Source organism: Sus scrofa, chromosome 15 (genome assembly GCF_054392235.1).
Source record: "Sus scrofa isolate SSC_HxYL_T2T_F1_AM1 chromosome 15, Sscrofa_HxYL_maternal_Yorkshire_Landrace_v2.0, whole genome shotgun sequence".
Taxonomy (NCBI): Eukaryota; Metazoa; Chordata; class Mammalia; order Artiodactyla; family Suidae; genus Sus; species Sus scrofa.
In genome coordinates, this window is record NC_139397.1 from 52,577,046 (window position 1) to 52,603,581 (window position 26,536).

Here is a 26,536-nt window from a genome sequence, read left to right on the forward strand (position 1 = left end):
TTTTGAGTTGATCAAACACTTCTGGTACCTAAAGGGTAATTTCGAGGCGGCTTCGTTTCATTGATGTTCCTGTTCAGAAGTTAAATCAATCAGGTTTTTTGCCATTTGGAACAGTTCAGCCAATCTATGAAGATTCCAACTTGCTAGCTCTTCCTATTCATTGGTATTTTCTTTTTATCTCTCTATAATGTTATCAATGATTATTGATTCATCAGTGATTAGAACATTTCTTAATATGATCTCTCCTAATTCAGTAGCGTGTTCATTGAGGTTATCTACAAAGTCATGGCCACCCACTTGACTGGCCATATGAATACACATTCACTAATTTACTAATGATCAGATGGCCTCAAATCATTTACATCTCTTCCCATAGGATTGGGCAAAAGTTCAAGACATAGCTACATATCTATAAGTCACAAATGTATACCTTTTAAATCTTTGTAAAAAAAATCTTTTCATGCCCTTTGCTCAACTCTCTACAGTAACTGAAGCCCCTGTTGCTGGATTTGGTGACAATGTATCTCAATTTTTCATGACAGTGATGCTGGGTTATCACGGCTGTACCAAAGGGCCAAGGTCAAAACAGTCTCTTTTCTTCCATTCTTTTTCTTTTTTCTTTTTTTGTCCAATACCAGAACACTGCTGCATTGGGTTGAACACAAGATAAAGTGATTTACTTTCATTGAAAGGGCATGTTTTACAAAAATCCTGTTTCCTAAAAACACTAGACTCCCACTCAACACAAAGAGATACCCCCCCTTTTGGGAGGGTGGTCAACATGAACCCCCATTTCAGTTCCACACCAAGGCCCAGGCTCACTGAGTAGAACAGCTGATGAAGTCACCCTCATTGTTACTATCCTCTCTCCCAAGCTGAACACAAATAGTTAAATTAGCATAAATGTTATAGGGCTGCTTTCAATTGCCTTTTACAGAGTAAGTGGGGGAGATCTCATTTTGAAGAAAAATATATTTCTTACAGAAGATTTTTAAGTCCTTAAATATCAACTCTACTATTTTTTTTTTCAAATATGTTTATAAAAACACTGGCTTCCATTTTATAGGCTACTTGAATCTGGCAGGTGACATGAGTAAATACTGACATGAATTTAAGTCCTTTAAGTCTGTAATAGGGAAAGATAGATTTAAGTTGTAAGCAGGAACAGGAGAGCATCTTTTAAATGAGAGAGAATTCTGTTATAGCGGAATTATTATTTAAGAAAATCCTATGCAATTTAAAGAAAATAGGATAAGGGTTAATGCAAAGTATGCCTTCCTTTAAGTGGATGGATCCGTAAATGCGTCCACCTAAACTCTTGAAAAAATCTCTAATGATTTTACCTGCTTGCCCAGTAGCTCCATGAACTTAGATCCCATCACATTGCTTCCTGCCCCTGCACAACTAGAGAGGGCATCATTTACATTCAGATATAACTTTCTAACAACATTCTTACATAGAAAAGGTGTGATAGGCATAGTTGAAAGGAATAGATCAGGAATGAAGATAATTAAATCTTCTCTTTAAGAAAAAAAACAAGAGGCCTAATCACAGGTAAATTACTTATATATCTTTCTATATCTGTTATTATACAACTTTTAATTTCAAAAAAATTGTTTTCCATTGCTGTTCCTTATCAGAGTATGCACATCTCTGATAAAAAGAACCCACTGGAACAGGTAGAGATGATCATGACATCACCGCTACCCCAACCCCAATGAAGGAAAGATTTTCAGTGTTACTGGAGAAAAAAAAAATCACAACTAATTACATCATTTTTCTTGGTTCCTGCACCTACCAAGGCATAATCAGACAGAGTCAACCTGTTACCACAGTCCATGATTTATCTCATGTTTTTATTTAGTGAAATGAATATCATTTCTCTAGTTAAAATGATGAGCTTATATTTCCTTAAACAGGTTGGCTGGCCAAAAAGCAATCTTCTTAGGTGCTAAAAAAGATATTAAAATATTTTATTCCTAAAATAAAATAGTCAACTGAGATGCCTTTCAAGGATGAAAATTACCGTGAAAATTTGCCATCTCATATCGTCGATGACCACTTAGCTATTTGCTCCTAAAATAAAGGCGGTTGAGGGGCTTTTTTAATTAAAAAAAAGATCCATTATATTATACCTATGTAGATTATTGTATTTCTGTTATGGAGTATCATTATCAAGTGTGCCACTATCTAAAATTTGGGCACTGGTTTATCTATTGTCTTCCTCTATTGCTTATATAAAAATCTTAACTTATTTAATGTCACTGGTCTCATATATATATATGTATATATGAGTGTGCGTAGGTGTGTGTGTGATAAAAGACCCAGCAAAGCTGAATGGTTCAAAATAATGAAAAACTATGCTTCCAACCTATTTTATTATGTAAAATATAGTTTTCCAAAATAATGCATTTATATATATTTGAAATCAAATTTGATGGCTGAATCTTTTCCATACTACTCTTAAATATTACCTTTAAGTAGTATTACCTGGGTTACTATTTCCATCCTAAGAACACAAGAGCATTTTCTATAACATTACATAAGCCTTGAACAGACATGAGAAAAAACGCTGCCAATTCTGGGGTGAAAGCTACAGCTCCCTCCAGAGCTACCACTTGACACACACACAAATTCTAGAGTGTTTGAATCATTTAAAATGGACAATATTTGGCCATTTTCAACCTATAAAAAATGACAATTCCACTTTTACTTATACAGCCACATGTACCTAACAGGCTTAGAAAACACATCAGAAAATATCCTTGACATTTATTACTCAGAGGTGGATGACAATCAGCTCTATAGAAATGAAAACCTTAACGTCACGGTACACTTTGAAAATGTATGAACCTTTGCTCCATCCATCTCTATTAAAACTAACTGCATCCATGCAGAGAAAGAAGGAGTTTTTAAAATGGTGCACCACAGAAAATATAATAAATACTCTCGGTCTTTGTTCTATCCAACATCCATGCAAAGGTATTGGCAATGGTTACATCACCAGATTTTTAACCATAACCAGCTCCCAGTATTGCATTTGTGGCTCACACCAGTAATCCCCTTGACCCAGCTTGACTAGTGTGAAAACATGAAATAAATGAAGATTAACAAAGACAGGTCTAAGGAATGGCTTACAACAATATCACAATGCTCTTATCACTAATACTCAACTGTGCCTCTGGCCACTTATATCTGAAAGATTTGCAATAGTGACAACACTCATGCCAGACATTACTGCAAGTGGTGGACAGAGGAAAGGGGAAACAAAAAAACGCCTTCTAAGAGAAACATTCATTACCCTTCCTGGCAAGTGTCTAAAGCAAACACGGAAACTGCAAAATAATTACTTGGTTACAATAAACGCTTTCCAGCACAGTACCTTTCTGAGTCTGCCCCTCTTCCATGTTCTCTTCCATGGCTACCTTTCTTCAGGAGAAGCTGGTACACGGAATTAATCAAAAGCTCAATTAGATGTAGGAAAAATGAGAGGGTTTTTTTTGTTTTGTTTTGTTTTCCTCCCTGGGAAGCTCCCCCAGCAGTGGCGTGGGTAAGTCCTGGGAGCTTAGTTCAGGCTCCCTCGCGCCTCTTGTTTGCTTGGAGACGGGCTGTCAAGTGCAATTTCATTCAAATTACTCTTCCGTGAAGATTATCAATTTTTCTCCTCAAAGCTGCTCATTGTGTACCACTGTAAGCAGGTATTCAAGCACAGAGCCCAAGACTTTTGGGGGGAAATTTGGTCCGAATCCCAGCGGCGGAGGCTCTAAGAGTCACAAGGCTTGCTTTGCATTTCAAATGGGGAAAAGAAATTGAGGGTTGTATTGAAATCTGGGCTTTAAATTGGAACCGGGCTGAGCTGGGAACAGATGGAGGGGTGTCCTCGAGACAGGAAGCAGACCACCAGCCCCCAAGTCCCCCTCTCTGCCACCAGAGTGGGAAAGCCCAGATTCTTGATGCTGCAGCCTGATCCTTGCAAAACTGCGTTTTCCTTTGCTCTCCTGCCCAAGTAGCTGGTTAATTTGATTTAAAAGTGCTGAGAAGGAAGGCAATTATGCAGTTTCAGGGTTTATCTGTAAAAGGTTATCACAGATTGAGGATTTGGAAGCTCACATCTCTCGGATTTAAAAAGATAGAGAATTGTGGTTTTCAAAGACAAAATGAGTACCAACCTTGAAGCCTGAAAGATATATTTTAAGTCACAATTTTACTTCAGTGCCATGAGGCTCTTAAAGGAAAGGGAGGAAAAACCCTGAAATTTTTGGCTGTCTTTCTAAGACAGTGTCAGGATCTTTACCCAGGGCAACTGCTGACTTTAAATGGGAATCTCTTGAAAGAGAATTGTCTCAAGGGTCTTTATTGGGGCAGGAGGAGGAACAAATTCGAGATAAGAAACAAGAGGATAAGGGATTTAATATGGGATTCTGCAGTCTGATTTGGAATGCAAATCACAACGCTGCAGTCTGGCAATAATATAGCATTTGTACTTCAGCCTGCTGAGGGATAGGACATGATCCCAGAGCCTCAATACTTCACAAAAGGTATAGTCAGAAAATAAACAGTAGCTCTTTCGAGGGGAAATAAACATTGCCTGGAAGATAAAGGAAGGAGGATCAGTCTCTGTCTCTACCTCTAAATAAGCAGGCGCACAGAGAAACACACACTCATGTGTACACGCACAGACAACTGTAATCCCTCACCTTTAATGAAAAATAATTCACATCCTCACCACCTACAGTGTATGTTTCCTGCATTATCACTTATACTCCACATGCATTTTTAAAAAGTGGGTCAGCAGCACGTTCCAAAGCACCACACCCTCAAAACCATCACAAAAGCAACTATTGAGAGAAAAGGCAAGTGTCCTACAACATTCCACTTTATTTCTCTTGATCTTTCATCAAAGAATGTTTAGCTTTTTCCCTTCTACACTCACCTGCTATTTATTTTCTCCGGTCAAACGACCTGAACCCAAAGGTAAATATAATTCAAATAAATAAAAAGCCTATCCCTCTGGATACGTTTCAATCTGTGTTCAAGGGTTCGTGAGAGAGCCACTTGCTCAGGGCAGGGATTGAAAGAAGGAAGACATGAGAGAAACCAAGGAGCTGAATCTTGGCAGCATCTCTGTAGCCACTGTTCCCCAGGCCGGCAGAACATGGCATATATTCCAGTCAGCATGGAGCATTACTTCTCACGAAGATTCTCTATTCATTTCATACCACAGGAACCATCAGTGAAACAAATCATGAGGAGTAATAGCGACAGAAGGAATAAAGCCACTTTAAGTGTTTGGAGCACTTACAATCTACAAACAGGTTCCATGCATGAACCTACTTGCAAAACAATGAGGGGGAGTGTTCTTTCCTCCCTCCCATTTTATGTTGGGGAGGCTGGACCAGGAAACAACCAAGTAAGTCTTAGATCCCACATCAGCAAGTCCTCGTGTAAAGCTCTGAAGCTGGAGGTCACTTGTCCTGACCACATTACCCCATTAAAGTGTCTTCAGCACCTCCACAAACCAGCCTCAGTTCACAGCTCTGTCCCACCAGGTGCCCCAAGGGAAAGAGTGAAGGAGAAATGAAAAGGAAATTTAAAAAATACTCATTGGGCAAGATGAATGGAAAAGTTACTATAACTCCTTTCCTTCTGGAAACTTTACAGCAGAGCCAGAAACCATGTGATCCAAGCAATTCCATTTCTAAGTATTTATCTGAAGGACAAAAAAACACTAGTTCAAAAAGCTACATCCACCCCTACATTCCTCATAGCTGTATTTACAGTAGCCAAGATATGTGAAGAACCTAAGCGCCCACCAATGGGTGAGCAGAAGAAGAAGATGTGATATACATACATATTTAGTGGACTAGTATTTGGCCATAAAAAAAGATGAGATCTTGCCATTTTTTAATGGACCTTGAGGGTATTAAGCTACATGAAATAAGTTGGGTGGAGAAAGATAAACACTGTATAATTTCACTCATATATGGAATATAAGAACTAAACAAACAAATAAAAAAAGAAAATGAAAGAACAAGCCAAACCACACAAAAACAAACACGTGGATACACAGAAGGGAGCAGTGGATACCAGAGGGGAAGCAGAGAGGAGGAGAAGGGGAAGGGAGGGCAAAATGGGCAAAGGGGATCAACTGCTTGATGACAGATGGAAAAGAAATTTCTGGTGGTGAGCACACAGTAGTGTATACGGAAGTAGAAATATAAGGTAGTAACATTAAACTTACGTAATACTATAAATCAATGACCTCAATAAAAAATTTAAAAAGTCAAACTCTAAACCCACTGTGAGTCCTTCTCTTCACCTTAATTTGGAGCTAACTGGTTCTTTAACACTTCACTTGATCTTTGTAAACATCTTGTTATATAAACCAAGAAAATATCTCCATATCCCTCTATTATATGTCAGTCGTCTTTGTGATACAATGTTCAAAGTATAGTCAAATAAACAGGGTTACAGATTAAACAAGAGGCTGATGGTTCCAAATATAGTATCAACTGAAAAAAATGGGGAAAGGTGTTCAAGGCTCTTGTGTCAGACATGTGGAAAAAAGGACATGTGGATATATGACTATCCCAACCAAGTATATAGTACACAGGCCAGGCATAGCACTGTTTAGAAACTGCTTTTTCAGAGTTCCTGTTGTGGCTCAGCGGAAATGAATCTGACTAGTATCCATGAAGACGCAGGTTGGATCCCTGGTCTTGCTCAGTGGTTTAAGGATCTGGTGTTGCCATGAGCTATGGTGTAGGTTGTAGACACGGCTCGGATCTGGTGTTACTGTGGCTGTTGCATAGGCCAGCGGCTATAGCTCCAATTCAACCCCTAGCCTGGGAACCTCCATTTGCCTCAGGCAAGGCCCAAAAATTTAAAAAAAAAAAAAAAAAAAAAAGACGAAAAAAAGGAAACTGCTTTTTCTCCCATCAAATGCTTTAGGTATAGATCCAACACTATCTCAAGAATGAATAAAAATCATTATTTTTTTAAAAAATGAAACATCTTGGTTAGTTTCTTCCTATATTCAGACACAGAAAAAAATGTCGACTGCTGGCTTAAGCTGGAAGTCAGAAACTGACTACCATAAAAATCTCTTAATGAAAATCAAAACCACCACAAGCACTTGAAGTTTTAAGTATATAATAAAAGGAGCATAACATTCTTTGGAGTTTTATAATGTACATAGTCAATCCACAGAATGACCACAGTCTTCACAAGTCTTATTAAACTGAAGTTCCGTTACCCCTGCTTCCTTTCATTCTTTAAATGTACAAATATTTATTTAGCATTCTTACACACACAGGAACTTGCTGCAGCCAGGACGGATACTAAGGACAACTCCCTGCCTGAATGATGCTCACAGCCAAGAGCTCAAGACAGGTCAGAAATCCAATGCTACATGACAAGTGATACCCAGGCTGCAACATGAGCCTAACACAAGCATACCTACCCGTTACTTAGTTTTGATAGTCCGGAAAGTTTTCCTGCTCTTCTAGAGGGTCAGGTTGATCCAAGCTGATACCCAAAGGAGGTGATATACTCTGGGAACAAGGGCGGGGGTGGAAAAGGGGAGAAGGGAAAGATTTTCTAGAGGGTTGAAACAATACTCAAAAGCTCTTAAGGGCCGAGTTCCCAGGTGGCCTAGCAGCTAAGAATCTGGTATTGTTATTGCTATGGCTTGGGTTACTGCTGTAGCATGAGTTTGAACCCTGACTTTTGAACCTTGACCTGGGAACTTTCCCACACTGTAGGCACAGTAAAAAAGAAAAAGAAAAAAAAAAAAAAAAGTGCTTATAAGGAGAGCTATTCTCCCTGATGACTTGTAAGGGATTAGCATCTGGCCACACTGGGGGAGAGGGTGTATGAGACAAGATGTCCAGGAACCCTGGGCTGGAAAATCTAGTTCTGAGTCTGGGTCCTTAGTTTCCTTAGTTACATTAACTAGAGAGGCAGAGAGACTCCTGAGCCCTGTCCCATGCCCCAAGTCTGGAGTCTGAACAAGGAGAAGATGAGAAACTGTTATGTTTTCCCCAAGAAGTTACCTTCAGAAATTACAGGTTCTTTCACACACAGACTGGCCCTCCAGACTCTGTCGATGTGTTTTCAGAGTCCATTGAGCCTGCAATTCTGTCAGTGCCATGGCCCTGTTTACCACTAGTGGAGGGTTTGCCAATGTTCTTAGGATAAAGTTCAACCTCTTGAGACTGGTTGGGAAAATGGCAGGCACACAGGCACCTCCCCTCCAGCCTGACCACTGCGCCCCCATCCCCCTCCAACCAGTGTCCTCTATGCACTCATCCCTTCTCATTTCTCAGAACTGTCCATTTTTAAATGCTGTTCCTTCTGCCTGAGATGCTTTCCCCTCTACACTTAGAAAGCTGGATCTATTCACTTATCAGATCTCAGCTTAAACAAACTGTTCCCTGGCAAACCTTCCCTGACCCACAGAATAAACCTTTAGTATGGACAAGGCAGGTCATACTAGCTACTCCCCAGCATTTGCATTTTATTTCTATTTTCTCCACCGGCCTGCAGCCTGCAAGCCCCATCAAGCCAGGGGCTCTCTACCTCCCACAAGATGAACCATAGTAAGCTTTCCACAGATATTTGTTGAATGCATGCATGCATGAATGAAATACTAATAATGAATAATGAAAAAAATCCAAAGGCTTAAAACATGCTTTATGTTTAGCAACTTGCACAAAGTATTCTGGAGTATGAACATCATTCACAATAATTCCAGGAGCTACACATCATATTCAAATATAACGAATGCTGTGGCTGAGGAGTTGATGATTGAATGATAACAGAGATATTTCACAAAGCAGACGGTAAAGAGGCAAGTGGAAAAATCATTCATCGTGCCCCCTGTCTCCTTTACTAAGGGAGTGTGCTATTGCCAGAAGCACTGGGTATGCTAAGGGCAGACCAGAAACTTCAAGCAGAACACTCTTGAGACCAAATTACCCTTTCAAAATAGGAAGAATCAATTATAAGTATTTATTGTAAACCAAAATCAAGGCTTTCAAAGGTTCAGCAACTTTCTGCAGGTGACACAGCTAGTGAATGAAGGAACTGGGATTTGAATTTTGATCTTTCTAATTCTAATCTAACCCCCACAAAAAGTTAAGTCATTCAGCACCGAACACAGTCATAAGGCATCATCATGTTAGCATCTCTTCATTTTTGAGTAAAGGCTTCGTGTTACATTAATGACAACAGACATAAGGTAGACCTTAGCGGAAGGATGAGTTTGTGTTTTTTTGCTCCATTCATTTGAATTAAAGGTCAAAAATTTAGAAATCTCAGTTAAGCCTAACCGTACATATCACATTGGATGTTATGAATGGAAAGCCTATAAAAACAAATAAATAAGAATAGAGAGAGACAGGGACAGAGAGAGAATGACAGAGCAAGGGAGGCAAACATAACACTTGCAAAGCTTGTCATAAGTTCTGAGTTTTGAAATACTGACTTTAAATCTTGCTTTGAATGTTCCTGCAGACACAGATGATGGGAAAAATCCTTTGAAAAAGCTGATTACACAAAGTGGTGCAGAGAGAAATGATGAGGGGAAATCAGATTCCTGTTTTTCCAGCTTTATTATAAGCACTCTGGTCTTTGTGGTTGTACATTAGATTGCTAGTCCTTTCATGGATGAAAAAAATATAGCAGAGTCTGTTCTTACATTTCCAGAGATCACCTCAGGGAACCTACACATTCTTCTCCATCTCATAAGAGGAAACGAGTCACAGATTGACAATTTTTTTTTCAAAATGCTCTCTCCAAGTGCATCGGAACTTATGATATAGGCAATGAGTCACGGGTTTCTGCCAGTAAGTGATTAAGATATAAGGCACTTTCTTTCCTCATTCTAAGAGGGGTGTACCATGTTATGGGTTGTTCCTTTTTGGTGAGTTGGACACCTGAAGATATTTGGGCATTATTAGTCTTGAGCAAGAGGACTTTGATTGTGATCTACTCTTCATTAATTAACAAGAGACAAATACACCCAAGTTCTTCAAGCACCAGAAACAGCCAGAAAACACCTTCCCAAGAAAGTTGTACTGGCCATGACATAGGGACAATTCGCATGACAGACCTTGGCTCCAGGAAGACAGACAGAGCCAAGCCCTCAAACAACATAAGCCCATCACATCCCAAAAGTTCAATTGTTCCATGTGCACAGTATTAGGTTAAATGAACCCTGGAGAACACACCTTGATCCCAGTCTGTGCAACAGTCACACAATCTATCCATCTGCAACTGTCCTTTATGGTTTTCTGAAGAATGCTCAAGTCACCCAGAGCACCAGCTGCTCTACAAGGCCCTGTGCCTAGGCAGCTTCAAGAGTGAAGAAAGATCCCAGAGTCAGCAACAGAGATGTCCATAGTTTAATGGATGGGAGACCTTACACATTTGAAGCAAGGTCCCAGAGCAACACCCCCCTCATTGTGTGAGGTGGGCAGGACGTGGCAGCAGTCTTTGCTCTCCAGGAGAAAGGGACATTGCCAGTTATAGAAGGAATTATGACACACTGGCTCATTAGTTTCCAGGGAAACCAGCAGAGGGGCAGGCCCCTCACCACCCCTTTGATAAGCTATCAATAGTCAGGGCCTGGTGCAAGTACATAGGAACATCAGTCGTGTGCTAGGGTATAAGTAAGGTAGGCACTGGTCAGGTAGAGGATGTACAGAGAGGAAGAGAATAGCCATCTTGAGTGGCCTGACCATTCAGCACCTCACTGCAGTTGTCCTAGATAGAATGCAAAGCTGTCTCCTGGATCTGACATTGCAAATATCAAGGGAAGACTAATTTATTTCCTCCCACCACTCATTGCCTGAGGTTCAATATCATCTGTCTACAACATGAATTTGCCAAGTTTCATACATTTTTTTTCCTATTTAACATTTTAATATGGGTGCTATTTCAATATGCATTTTCCTAGCCTGTCATGGAGAACAGGAATCAAAAGTTGTTCTTTTTTTTTTCTCACTCACCGTCTTTTTATTTTTCTCTTTACAGCTGCACCTGCGGCAGATGGGAGTTCCTGGGCCAGGGGTCGAATCAGAGCTGCAGCTGTGACCAAGGCTACAGCTTAGGGCAACACTGGATCCTTAACCCACTAAGCCAGGTCAGGGACAAAAACCATATCCTCACAGAGACAGGGGTGGGTCTTTAACCTGCTGAGCCACAGTGGGAGCTCCTCCCTCACCTAACTTCTTACCTCAGGAAGTAAGACTGAGGACAGACCTGCTTTGAAGTGACCAGCTTCCCAGGTACCACGTTTAACTCTTCTTATTCAATAATACTTAACAAATACTTGGGAGCACCCACTGTATGATGCTCACATTTTTATCTTACTAACTCTTGGAAATCGTGAAAATAAGTGGTGTTCCCAATGTATAGGTCCTAAGACTGAGACTTAGAGAAGGTAGCTTGTACAAGTTCAATAGCTATGAATAAGCAGAATTTGAATATAAAATCTCTCAAAATTTCATTGTTTTCATTGCTTGAAATGACTCCATAAACAACACATATAGATTGAAAGTGAAGGGGTGGGAAAAAATATTTCATGTCAATAGACATGACAGGAAAGCAGGAGTTGCAATACTCATATCAGACAAAATTGACTTTAAAACAAAAGACGTAAAGAAAGACAGAGAAGGACACTATTTAATGATTAGGGGATCCATCCAAGAAGAAGATATTACTATCGTCAACATATATGCCCCAAATACAGGAGCCCCCAGATACATACAACAAATATTAACAGACATAAAGGGAGAAATTGATGGGAATACAATCATAGTAGGAGACTTTAATACCTCACTCACATCAATGGACAGGTCCTCTAGACAGAAAACCAACAAAGCAACAGAGATCCTAAAGGAAACAATAGAAAAGTTAGACTTAATTGACATCTTCAGGACACTACATCCAAAAAAAAAATCAGAATACACATTCTCCTCAAGTGCACATAGAACATTCTCAAGAATTGACCACATATTGGGACACAAAGCTAACCTTAACAAATTTAGAAGCATAGAAATGATTTCAAGTATCTTCTCAGACCACAATGGCATGAAACTAGAAATCAACCACAGGAAAAAAAATGAGAACAAACCTACTACATGGAGACTAAACAACATGCTACTAAAAAACCATGGGGTCAATGAGGAAAACAAGAAAGAAATTAAAAATTACCTCGAGACAAATGATAATGAAGACACAACCTCTCAAAATCTATGGGATGCTGCGAAAGCAGTGCTCAGAGGGAAATTCATAGTGATGCAGGCCTTTCTCAAAAAAGAAGAAAGACCTCAAATTGACAACTTAACCTTCCACCTAAATGAATTAGAAAAAGAAGAACAAAAAATCCCTAAAGTCAGCAGAAGGAAGGAAATCATAAAGATCAAAAAAGAAATCAATAAAATAGAGTTTCAAAAAACAATAGAGAAAATTAATAAAACCAAAAGCTGGTTCTTTGAAAAGGTTAACAAAATTGACAAACCGCTGGCTAGACTCACTAAGAAGAGGAGAGAAAGAACCCAAATAAAATTAGAAATGAAAAAGGAGAAATCGCAATGGATTCTGCAGAAATACAAAATACCATAAGAGAATACTATGAACAACTATACAGCAACAAGTTTGACAATCTGGAAGAAATGGACAATTTTCTAGAATCTTACAGCCTGCCAAAACTGAATCAAGAAGAAACAGACCAACTGAACAGACAAATCACTAGAAGTGAAATTGAAGAAGTCATAAAAACACTCCCTACAAATAAAAGTTCAGGACCAGATGGCTTCACAGGTGAATTCTACCAAATATTTAAGAGGATCTAGTGCCCATCCTCCTTAAACTTTTTCAAAAGGTTGAAGAAGAAGGAATACTCCCAAAGACATTCTATGATGCCACCATCACCCTAATTCCAAAACCAGACAAAGATACCAACAAAAAAGAAAGCTATCAGCCAATATCTTTGATGAATATAGATGCAAAAATTCTCAACAAAATCTTAGCCAACCGAATTCAACAACATATCAAAAAGATCATACACCGTGACCAGGTAGGGTTCATCTCAGGTTCTCAAGGATGGTTCAACATACACAAATCAATCAACGTTATACACCACATTAACAAAAGAGAAGTCAAAAACCACATGATCATCTCAATAGATGTAGAAAAAACATTTGACAAAGTCCAACATCCATTCATGATCAAGACGCTCGCTAAAGTGGGTATAGAGCGAACATTCCTGAACATAATCAAAGCCATTTATGACAAACCCACAGCAAATATAATACTCAAGAGAGAAAAGCTGAAAGCCTTCTCACTCAACTCTGGAACAAGACAGGGATGCCCACTCTCATCACTGCTATTCAACATAGTTTTGGAAGTCCTAGCCATAGCAATTAGACAAACAAAAGAAATAAAAGGCATCCAAATAGGAAGAGAAGAGATAAAACTGTCACTGTATGCAGACAACATGATACTATACATAGAAAATCCTACGGACTCAACCCAAAAACTGCTTGAACTGATCAACAAATTCAGCAAAATAGCAGGATATAAGATTAACATTCAGAAATCAGTCGCATATCTGTACACCAGCAATGAAATATTAGAAAAGGAATACAAAAACACAATACCTTTTAAAATTGCACCTCAAAAAATCAAATACCTCAGAATACCCAAGGAGGTAAAGGACTTATATGCCGAGAACTATAAAACTTTAATCAAAGAAATTAAAGAAGATGTAAAGAAATGGAAAGACAGTCCATGTTCATGGATTGGAAAAATCAGTATTGTAAAAATGGCCATAGTACCCAAAGCAATCTACAAATTCAGTGCAATCCCTATCAAATTACCCATGCCGTTTTTCACAGAACTAGAACAAACAATCCAAACATTTATATGGAGCCACAAAAGACCCAGAATCGCCAAAGCAATCCTGAGAAACAAAAACCAAGCAGGAGGCATAACTCTCCCAGACTTCAAGAAATATTACAAAGCCATAGTCATCAAGACAGTGTGGTATTGGTATCAAAACAGACAGACAGACCAATGGAACAGAATAGAGAACCCGGAAATAAACCCTGACACCTATGGTCAATTAATCTTTGACAAGGGAGGCAAGAACATAAAATGGGAAAAAGAAAGTCTATTCAGCAAGCATTGCTGGGAAACCTGGACAGCTGCATGCAAAGCAATGAAACTAGAACACACCCTCACACCATGCACCAAAATAAACTCAAAATGGCTGAAAGACTTAAATATACGACAGGACACCATCAAACTCCTAGAAGAAAACATAGGCAAAACACTCTCTGACATCAACCTCATGAATATTTTCTCAGGTCAGTCTCCCAAAGCAATAGAAATTAGAGCAAAAATAAACCCATGGGACCTCATCAAACTGAAAAGCTTTTGCACAGACACATGCACCCGCATGTTCATTGAAGCACTATTCACAATAGCCAAGATATGGAAACAACTTAAATGTCCATCGATAGATGATTGGATTAGGAAGATGTGGTATATGTATATACAACTGAATACTACTCAGCCATAAAAAGAAATGACATAATACCATTTATAGCAACATGGGTAGAACTAAAGACTCTCATACTGAGTGAAATAAGTCAGAAAGACAAAGACAAATACCATATGATTTCACTTATAACTGGAATCTAATATACAGCACAAATGAACATTTCCACAGAAAAGAAAATCATGGACCTGGAGAACAGACTTGTGGCCGCCTGGCGGGAGAGGGAGGGAGTGGGAGGGACCGGGAGCTTGGGGTTATCAGATAAAACTTGGAATGGATTTGCAAGGAGATTCTGCTGAGTAGCATTGAGAACTATGTCTAGATACTTACATTGTAACAGAACGAAGGGTGGAAAAATATATATATATACATGTAAGTTTATCTTGGTCCCCATGCTGTACAGAGGAAAAATAAATACATTAAATAAATAAATGCCTCCATAAACAAAAAGTGAAGAAGTATTTACTAATCAAGTCATAAAAATAAGTGATGTAAAAATATACCTAAAAGTTGTCCTTGTTTAACAGTCTTAATATCTGTAGCTAAGTGAGTAGAATGCCATAAATTTCTAAGTACTTTTCTGGGTGTCTCTCACTGCATATGCTGTGTAGACATACAGAATTGTCAAGATATTTTAAAGTTATAAAAGACATTATCTTAAAACAGAGGATGCTCAAGGGAATCTTGCCCAGAGAAAGTCTTTTCATTCATTAATTCACTGACTATCTATTGAGTGTGTATCTTCCTCTAGATTCAAATCTAACTTCTGGGGCAAGTTCAGTGGAAACACATACTAGTCCCCTGTTCTCATGGCATTTACACTCTAGGAAAGGAAGATAAGCTAAATCACAAATACATTTAAAAAATCATTTCAGGTTCTGATATGTGCAATGGTGAAAATAAATCTGTGTAATATGCTAAATAGTATTTGAGAAAGTCCTTAGCTTATGCTGCTAATAAAAGAGGTTCTTGAATATTACCCACGGCCATAATCATAAGTACACATCTAAAAATCTCTAGTATGGTGCAACCACTATGGAAAACAGTATGGAGGTACCTCAGGAAACTAAATATAGAACTACCATATGTCCCAGCAATCCCACTCTTGGGCATATATCCAGAAAAAACTTTCCTTGAAAAAGACACATACACCCATATGTTTATTTCAGCACTATCCACAATAGCCAAGACATGGAAACAACCTAAATGTCCATTGACAGATGAATGGATTAAGAAGATGTGGTATATATACACAATGGAATACTACTTAGTCATAAAAAAGAACAAAATAATGCCATTTGCAGCAAAATGGATGGAACTAGAGATACTCATACTAAGTGAAGTAGGTCAGAAAGAGAAAGACAAATACCACATGATATCACTTATATCTAGAATCTAATGTATGGCTCAAATGAACCTTTCCACAGAAAAGAAACTCATGGACTTGGAGAATAGACTTGTGGTTGCTAAGGGGGAGGGGGAGAAGGAGGGAGTGAGATGGACAAGGAATCTGGGGTTAATAGATGCAAACTATTGCCTTTGGAATGGATAAGCAATAAGATCCTGCTGTACAGCACTGAGAACTATATCTAGTCACTTGTGATGGAAGATAAAGTGAGAAAAAGAATATATATATGTATGCATGACTGTGTCACTTTGCTATGCAGTAGAAATTGACAGAACACTGTAAGCCAGCTATAATGGAAAAAATAAAAATCGCTGAACATTTAAAAATTAAAAATTAAAAAATAAAAACCTCTAGTATCAAATGGTCATCAATAGAATTTTATTATTTATTAGGAAGGAAAACAATAAAAAAGCTTGAACAATCAGCAGTGGTCATAAATGTTATGTTTTCGGTATAAATTGGATCTTTTGTAAGTGTTTGGATGTGATGCAACATAGCATTTTAAGTGGAATATTTTTAGGTCAGGTTGAAATCAAAGCTGTAGTTTTTAAAAAAGTGGCTTGTTGCATTCAATCTCAAAAACCATTTGCCATCAACCTGTTTACTGAGGCTTATAAAACCTTAAAATGTTAACCTTAAATACATTTGTTCTGTGTGTGTGTCTGTGCCCTGTGTTAGACTCAGGACTGAGGCACAAGTTCTGCCTGACTTCAAGGCTATCACACTTTCCATTATAAATCACGGCTTTTTAAATATAATGGCCAGGTGGCCACTTAGCATTTCTGAGTTGTTAATGAAGTAGTTTCAACATTAGGTTGACTTTTGATTACATTCACTAAAAAGAGGTAAATCTTGACATACATAAAACTGAAGTAGTTCACAAAACTGGGTCATAGAAGAAAGTGGTAACGAGCAGCTATCTCTGGATTGTCTAGAGAGGAGAGGATGCAAAAATGTCCAATTTGTGCAGTAAAATCTAAAACACCTTCTGTAAGTCAACAAAAATAAGTTTCTCTTGTCTCAAAAAATAAAGCTTACTGAGATTTATATTAATGAAGTCACAACCTCCATGTCCAAATATGCCACATTAGGCAATACAATAAAATACAGAGCCTTTGGGGAAAAATGAGTTGTAATGGTGATTTACTTCTTTATTAACAGGCACTCTGTTGGGCACTCGCCTATGTGCTAAATGTACTGACACCCGCTCTATGATTTTAGGCAAGGATGCTCTATCCCCATTTCCTCAAATACAAAATGAATGTAGTAATATTTGCCCTGCAGTCTTCCCAGGGTGACTGCACCAAGTACCAGGTACTGTGCTAAGTGTTTCATATACATCATTTTATTTTATATCTCCAAAATCTTCATAAGATTGGTGTGATTAACTAAAGCCATTTAGCAGATGAGGGAAAGAAGCCTCCAGAAGAAAATAAATAAAAGAGTTCTTCCAAAGATATCAAATGCTGTACAAAAATGGTATAATTATAATTATTGTTAAAAAATAATATAGCCACCGTTATAATTAAATGGGAAGAAAAATATTACAATACCCTAGAAACTTGATAGAGCACATTTGTCCATCTGATACAATTCAGAACAACGCAAAACACTTAGGGTTTATGATGTGCCAGGCGCAGTTCTTATAGAATTTTGTCCATACTTTTACTCAAGACTCTTCACAATAATCCCCTGAGGCACACATGATCGCTATGCCCATTTTACAGAACTTGCTCCAGGGAACAGCTTATAAATGGCAAAGGGATGAGAGACCAGGTAGTTTGGTTCCTAAGCCTGTGCCCTTCATTATAACTGAACTACTCCTGTGAAGTAGGCTCTAGCGGATGCAAACCAACTAGTTATTGATTCCAAAGGCTTAGGGAACAAAGGGCAGGATTATTTTTGCTCATGTTGGAGCCCTTTGGCCATTCTCTGGGCTCTGTGAAGTTAGTGGGCTGCATTGGAAGACGCAGCTTAGCAATCAGTTTCCAGTGGCAGCCCAGCCAGCTCCGTGCATCCTCCTCGACCTCGCCACGGTTCTGTTTCTCATGTGTAAACTAAGAAAAAGAAAGCCTATTCATCGGGGATTTTCTGGATCCAGTGCATTCAGCACAAATCTTGGCATGGGCACAGCTGGCACTCCATAAATATTAGACTCCTTTCCCTGACCTCGAATGTGACCTCAGTTCAAACAATTTACTCTCCCATAAACTGCTTAGAAAAGATGAGAGGAAAGCCTCAGGTCATGAAGTACTAGGTTTTAAATGACCTATTATTGTCTTGAGTCATAAGGTAATCTGCTTTACAAAAATAAGGTTATCCTGAGTATCTATAAATAGGACTTTTTTTTCTCCCTAAAACAGTGTACATTGATTTTTCTCAAGGGTCAGTAGATTCCCTTTGAAAGACTGGTGGATTGTTCTGGGTTAGCAATTCTTGAGTCAATTTTGTACTTGCCTGTCCCAGAGGTCTGCCTGAACCAAATGACCACAGGGTAGAATTGTCTTGTAACTTGTCAGGTAGGTAGAAAGCACAATACCTACAGGCTACTCAAACCACAGTGAAATAACTGCGAACATGTGAGCTTTTCATATTATAAACTGTCCAGAGCTTAGTCAATAAGTCACTTTTCGCCTCATTGTAAAACATTATAAATTCCTAAAGTTGAAAAAATAAGCCAGGTGACGATGTCACTATGTTGTTTCAGGACAGCAATCATTAGAGTGGTTCTACAGTTTCCAAACCAAATAAAATGCCTGCCAATGGTCATGGAAATAATAATAAGAGCTAATGCTCAGATGAGCCCTTGGGATGTGCCAGGCCCTGTTCTAAGAACATGACATGTATTTTCACATGTACTCTTCACAACAATTCTATAAGGTAGGTACCCCTATTATCCCCATTCTGTAGAAATCAAAACTGAGGCACAGGGTGTCAGAATGAGATTCAAAGCCGGCAGTCTGTCTGCAGAGGCCATACCCTTCCATCCATTTTATTTTATTTTATTTATTTATTTTTAGGGCCACACCTGTGCAGGCTAGGTGTCTAATCAGAGCTGTTGCCGACAGCCTATGCCAGAGCCACAGCAACGCCAGATCCGAGCCGCGTCTGAGACCTACATCACAGCTCATGGCAACGCCGGATCCTTAACCCACTGAGCAAGGGCAGGGATCGAACCCGCAACCTCATGGTTCCTAGTCAGATTCGTTTCCACTGCACCACGACGGGAACTCTTCTTCCATCCATTTTAAAGAAACAAGTGTGCACATAAAACAGAGGGCTCCTATTATGTTTTTAACTGATGCACACCACCGTTATGTGTTTATTTTCCTTATATTTTTTTCAGCTTCATATGCAATCTCCAGTATTCTCTATTGATTCGTTGACTTATATGTTCTGACTTATTTTTGGCTGTAGCCCCATATAGGTCCTTGGCTAACTGGGCTAAGAAAAAAAGTGGGCTGAAAAACTTTATATTTAATTTGGTGATTTTTACTCATCCCCTGAACTTAAATCTAAATGCTGATTCCATTTGCTTCACTTATTTATCTATTCTAAAAACTTACACAAAAAAATTTTAAATTTGAAATAATATACCATCTATTTCTACTTTTCCTTTTATTGTCAACTAGTCATTAAAGCTAGAGTGAGTTTTACCAAAACAGACTGGTTGAGAGAAATGCCCTTTATTTAATTACTGTGACTCCCTGGAGAGCTACACTCTGGGTAAATTAAATCCACTAGATAGAAACAAAACGATATCTGAATCTGATAGATTACATATTTAAGCCTGAAGAATACCAGGAAAGGACAAGAAAAAATCATTAGTTAAAACTGAAGGTGCTTTGGAGTGGCTGCTCTATTTATTATAACATTACCTCCTCTGGCAGGTTTTTTTTTTTAAAAAAAAAAAAAAAAAAAGCTTAAAGCATAAGGCTTACATTCCCAGAGTCTAAATTACTTTATGACTGACTGTGGGGAGCAATTTATTTTGAATAGACCAATGCCCCATTGAATCAAATACAAATTCCTCAGTGTGAAATTGAAAAGATTCCATTGATGGGCTCGTAACATCTTTCTGTTTTGCAAAGCAAATCCAAGCCTTAATTAGACAAATGGACAGGCTTCTCCCACCTCTCTCTACCCTGCAGAAGGTCCGCTGCAATTTGATTTCCATTCCCTTAATGCCCTACTATTGCTGTCAAAAGTTACAGATGGCACTGCTGATTTCGGAATTTAAGGGCCAGTTTATGATCTTTGTTCTTCTTACACAGACAGTGCCTCACTGTGCTTCATTGTCCACTTCAGTGCCCCCCGATCTTTCCTGTGGCTGCCGATTCTGTTTCCTTTTCTTGTTTGTTCCTTAAAATTCTGGGCCCTCTAATCTCTTAAAGAATCCAGCAATTCATTTAATAATAGGCAAGCAAACAAACAAAAAACTATCATTCTGAGGCCGGCTGACTCTAAAAAAATTTTTTAATCCTCTCACAAGAAATTGAGCTTTAAACCCTAACCCCCAAAACATTAATAAATTATAATTAAGTTAATTACTAAACAAGAGAGTAACTTTTCCCTTTTATGAATTAATTGACAGTTAAAAGGGAAGAGAAATGCCTTTTTCTTTATAAATACAAGGAGTATAAAACAAAATAGTATAATGCATAATGCAATGGACATCTAAAAAATATCCTGGCTATTTTGAGAATTTTGTTTCAGGACAATATATTATCATATTATAAATAATAATATTAATATATTACTTCAATTTGAAATTATTAATGTAGTTCTTATTATGCATCAGAAATTGTACAAGGGACCAACAACATGGCAATTAAGTGTATCTGCCCTCCAAGAACTTAACATCTACTTCGTGGCAGAAGGAACCAACAGTAGCTGGAGCAATAGGAAGGAAACAATAACTTGGGTGTTATTTTATTTTTCCAGTAGATTTTAACTAGATGATGGAAAGAAGATGATTTTTCATCTTGATCACTATTTTTCCCATTTTCAAAAATCATACCAACTCTTTTATTTATTAAAGCATAATTATTTATATTTATCTGATATATTATTCTAGGCTCTTTGGATGCAGGAGATATAAAGTAAACTCCTACAAGCTTAAACCAAAGAGATTTTCATGTGTACATCTGTAAAGTGGACCAGTCATGACAGAGGAGTGTCTGGTCACAGGAATGCCTGTCCGCACCCAAAAAGATGAGAAAGGTTTTCCAGCCTCTACTATTTATGTCATATGACACCATCATCTCTGTTCCAGAGTTTTTCCCCCCAGGCTCAGAAAGAACATGGTTAACAGGACCTAGCCTCGAAGTTCATACCTTCAAACAACAAGAGAGGGTCATTCCAAATGTGGGAAAATTTATTGGGAGAACCATTTTCCCCAAAACATGAAAAGATCCTGTTGCTAGAAGATAAGAGGAGCTGGGCAGGCAATGGTGAATGTCTAGTCTCGACAGACTTTTGACCAAAAGGCAAAAATATCATCAGCAAGAAATTCTGATTAAAACTATTAGAACGGATAAAGACTCCTAGGGAGAAAACTAAAAACACCCCAAATGAGTAAGAATATGAGCCAATGATACGGGCAGAGAGTTGAGAGTAGGTAGGAAAAAAAGTATGGAAACTAAAGCAGGTCTAGGGGGACCCCCCCCCAGCCTCTACTCCCAACCACAGCATGACTGTGTATCCTTGCAGACCCTTGGAGAATGGCATTGAAATCAATACCAAGTTAGATTATTGCAATCTGTATTAAGAAAATACCCAGTGCAAGGCATTATGGTGGGAACTGCAAAGCATTAAAAAAAAAAAAAAAAAAAAGGCTGATTAAGAATCTCACAAATCAGATCAGTAAGATGGGTAACATACATGGTACATGGCCTCATGTTGTTGGTAAGCACTGTTAGACTGGTATCAACAAGAAACCGTCAGAGACAGAGAGAGGATGGAGTAGATCATTTCATCCAGAATAAAATCAAGGAAAAAGCAACATCTGCAGTGGACTTAGTGAAACATCTACCAACGCATGAGTTTACATGGAGGTTCTCAGCACCACAGAGACAACTAAGCAAACAGCGAATCTAACACCAAAGCAAATGAGAACAGAGTACATGCAAGCCAAGTGTAACATCCACATGGAGGTCAAGGCCCAAACTGGATGCATGCTTAATCAGAGCCCTAGACAGTATGCTGCCCTTTTTCTTCTACTCATAGTCAATGGCTTATCTTTGCTAACCTGGGCTTTTGGCTCCAGTTTGCTTTTGGGAGAACAGTGTGAGAGAGAACTGCAGATACTCAACATAATGCTGGTCTGTTTGTTCTGTCTTATTTTTAAGTCTCTTGACCACATCCCTAATCCAGTTCATAAAAGCCACCTTCAACCCCTAACACTGAAATCTTCTTCGCCAACCGATATCTTTTTTTGGAGTAAAGTGAAGTATGAAAATGCCAACGGAGAAATATTTTTAGTCAGGTCAAATTCAGCTTCGCATTGTTCCCAATAGAGAAATTAAGGTATATTGTTTTCCCATTTAACAAATAAGGAACTTAAGGGACAGAGAATTTAAGCAGCATGCTCTGAGAGTTGATGAGTCACAGCAGAAACTGTGACCATCTAAACTTTTCTCCCTAACCACCAGCCGCAAATGACTTTGAGTGACATCTCCAATCAGCAGCACCCAGTACAGAAAACCAACAAACAGTTACCAGGCCTGAGTGAGAACAGAGCGAGAAGCAGCCTTGCTAATAGCTCTTCCTTGGGCCCCTGAGATTTAGGCCACAATTTCTTGAATAAGTGAGGAAACTAGGCTAGGAGTCTCCCAGGTCCTTCCAGAGAAATGCTGCAGTGCCAAGTCTCCAAGTGGGCTTGTTTGGAAAAAGCCAGTGTTCAGGGCTCTGTGCAGCTATGGTGTGAGGTAAATGACAGGCTGACACCAAGGCAACCTCAGAGGCCAGTGCACACTGAATGTTGCCCACGTGGATTCTGACCACCCAACTGAGAGAGAGATGTGTTCACATTTTCTCCAATATTTATTTGTCAGGCCTTTAATCTGAAAATGATGGCTTGGTTTCACAAAGCAAAGAGAAATCTCCCATAGAAAGTCCCCAGGCCTGCCTCCTGGATCACAGCCCAGAGTGGGGGAGAGGAGTACATGCTCTAGCAAAGGGACAAAAGGCTCCAGCATCTCCTTCAATTGTTCAACTGCCTATTTTAGTTTGTTTTATTCTTGGCTTGCTTGTTTGTTGGGGGTGGGGGGGTGGGAAGAGTGTCACAAAATCTTGAGGAAGGGAGAAATGGTCCCTTCTGGTCCAAGAGGCAGCCTGCTGGAATTTTTACCATGAGGGCTGCATCTCTGACCTTCACACTGTTTTCCTGTCATGACTCGTTCTGTATTGAATGTGGTGTAAACTCACAACGCTGGAGGACATACGCAGAGTCTCCATTATACTTCTAATGCTCAATGGAATGCATTAAACTATCACATTCTCTCACCTGTGCACTTTTCCGTTAATAAGAGTTTTTTTCTTAAAAAAAGGAAGAAAAACCAACTTGTTTATAAGTTGATGCTGACAAGAGCTGAGAGAACCTGAACCATAAAAGCAATAATGATAATAAATATTAGAATCAGAGTTCCTGTCATGGCTCAGGGGTTAACAAATCCGACTAAGAACCATAAGGTTGCGGGTTTGATCCCTGGCCTCGCTCAGTGGGTTAAGGATCCGGCGTTGCCACGAGCTGTGGTGGAGGATGCAGACGTGGTTCAGATCCCGAGTTGCTGTGGCTCTGGCACAGGCCGGCAGTTACAACTCCGATTCGACCCCTAGCCTGGGAACCTCCATATGCCGTGGGAGTGGCTCTACAAAAGGCAAAAAGACGAAAAAAAAAGAATCATCATTAACGTCACTGTGGTAATTAGACAAAGTTCACCTCTTCTGATAAATTCCCATGACTCTTTTACAGCACATACTTCCTCCATCAAGGGGGAAGAATAAAGAAGCACAAAGTTCATTTGGTTGATTACTTGTCAGTTTCATCATTCATGTACCTGAAGGCTCCATCCAAAGGGCATCAGAAACCCCATGACTGCCCACAAGGCACCTGCTCTCTCCTCTGTTCTGGCACTTTCTATATACCACTCTGCTCTTCCTTCCCTTTTCTGTCTCTATAGTGAACCTGCCCTCACTGTGGGATCCCATCATGTCCTGGCACTGAGAAGATGGTGCTGTAAACTATACCTCGCTTTCTTGGGTGCTTCTTATAAAATATTGAATCCTGGCAGCTCAGGAATACACACTAGGAGTACGTCTCTGATGTCCCTTTTTCTTGGAAAATGACTGCTGTCCTGTTTCTCCAAAGGAACATGTGAATATGTAAATAATAACACATGAAAATATATTTGACTGGAACAACCCATTTAAGTGATTAGGAAACAAAGATTTTATCACATGATGGAAATGACTTGCTTTTGTTAACTTCAGTATAACTTGCTCAGAAATAGCTTAATTCCTCCTACAGGAATATGGTGTCTTGGTGAACAAGAGATTATCTTCCATACTTGGCTTTATATCTGAATCTCCTGAGAAGCTTTTCAGAAAATACAAGATTCCAGAACTTATGCTATACCAACAAAAAATCTGGGGATAAATCTTAGTGTTGCTTCTGAGCAATGTGATATAGAAAAATACATTTAAAAAGTACAGTCTTGTATGTTGCTGTCCCTTCCCTATTTCTAGAATCCCTCTCACAGGACCTATGTTAATGCCTAGTATGTGTACTCAATTCCTTTTGAATACCTTACGGAGTCATACTTGGTATGTCTGAAAAATAGGGATTGCCCAACATTTACCAAGTAGAAAGGTGCTGACATATGAAAATGTTATGACATCCATTTACTGCCATAATCTTATTCTCATAACAATGAGAGAAAGATACATAGATATACAAGATATTAACAGAAGCTAGACACATAGGGTATGATTGTGAATTTATTTCTCTTCCTTCTGATTATATATATTGTCTAATTTTTCCACAATTACTGATTTTGTTATAAGAAATTATTTTTAATTTTACTAAATTTCCAAAATTATTTATTTACCAACAGACTACCATTCCTACATTATGTGTGTATTATATGTCATATTATATTCAATATTGTAACATATCTCAAAGTTAAACAGGTAAAATGACTCCAGTGTAACAGAAGCTTATTGCTTGCTTTCATTACAGAACTGGCTAGCTGTAATGTTCGGCAGAACCAACCTCCTGCAAGCAGTCATTCTGAGAGTCAGGTTGACATCAGTGCAGCTATCTTTAATGTGGGGCTTCTTTTCTTTTGCAGGGAGTTGTCTCTCACCCAAAAAGCCAGAAAGGGAGAGAAGCATAAGGGAGCAGAACAGGGGAAACTTTTAGGGGTCTGGGCTGGAAGGGATGTCCTCAGGTCTGCTGACATTCCATTGGCTAGTGCTCCATCCATGTTGGACTCTGTGTAACATTGGTAAGCAGGACTGAGACAGGGAGTCCCTAACTAGGCAGCCCCTTCCCTCAACGGCTCCATGTTTTGAAGTGGGCACATGCATTTTTGGTGAAGAGGTAACAGTTTCTGCCACGTTACACTCCAGTCACACCAGGCTCGTGGATATTCCCTGAGCACTTCACGCCCCCTGTGGGGAGACCCACAGCCCTCTCTTGACCTGGAACACATTCCTCCACACAATCAAGCCCCCTCACACATCGAGCTTGGTTCCACTTTCTTCTGCTCCTCAGAATCCATTCCTTTGGCTCATTCTTTCATTCTACTACTGTCTTTTGAGGTCTGCTATGTGGCAGTAATTCTTTTAGGCAATGGGAAGTAAAGAGTAAACCAAAAAGACAAAGTCTCTACCCTCTTGGTACAGAGGTCAAGAGACAAACAAGAAAAAAATTAATAAATAAATTAGACTGCAGGGTACATAGGAGTAAGTTCTAAGGAGATGAAATTTTAAAAAATAGAAAAGAAATATGAAATTTCCAGGGGAAGGTGTTTAATTATTAGATTGGATGGCCAGGGAGGGCAGCATTGAGAACATGAGTCTAAGTCAAGACCTGAAAGCATGCAGAGCTAGTCATGTCCATGTTTGGGAGGATTCTAGGCAAGAGGAGAAGTAAGAATGTGCTGGAACATGTCCATGGACAGCAAGGACAATAGCATGGCTTCGGCTAGTGAATGAAAGGGAGACCATAGGTGACGTCAGAGAGAGTGGGGCAGGGAGTGTCATGTATGGCCCTGCAGAGTTCTCCCTTTATTAAGAATGAGTTTAGAGCTCTTAGAGGATTTTAAACTGAGGAGTAATACGATATTTACTTTCCACAGGATCACCAGGTGCTGTAAGAATAATAGCTTAGCTCTCCTAAGAGTGGCCCTGTCATAATCTCAAGAACGTGTGACACATAACAACAGGGGTTTTGCAGATGTGATGAACTTAAGGGTCCTGAGGTGGAAAGATTATCCTGGACTATCTGAGTGGGTCCAAAGTAACCATAAGAGGAAGGCAGGAAGGGCAGAGTC

At 39.1% G+C, this 26,536-nt stretch overlaps 1 protein-coding gene across 2 annotated transcripts in view; it reads right to left on the minus strand.

Annotated features, from left to right (window-relative positions):
- Positions 1–26,536, minus strand: part of GPM6A (glycoprotein M6A) — a 294,595-nt gene that overhangs the window by 147,511 nt on the left and 120,548 nt on the right. The window contains exon 1 of one of the 2 annotated variants that reach the window (XM_021075299.2): positions 3,383–3,811. The exons of the other annotated variant lie outside the window; for it this stretch is intronic. Within the exon in view, the coding sequence (XP_020930958.1) occupies positions 3,383–3,419 (37 nt within the window). The 5' untranslated portion in view covers positions 3,420–3,811. Of the gene's footprint in view, positions 1–3,382; positions 3,812–26,536 lie in introns of those variants that run through there. 2 annotated transcript variants of the gene reach the window in all.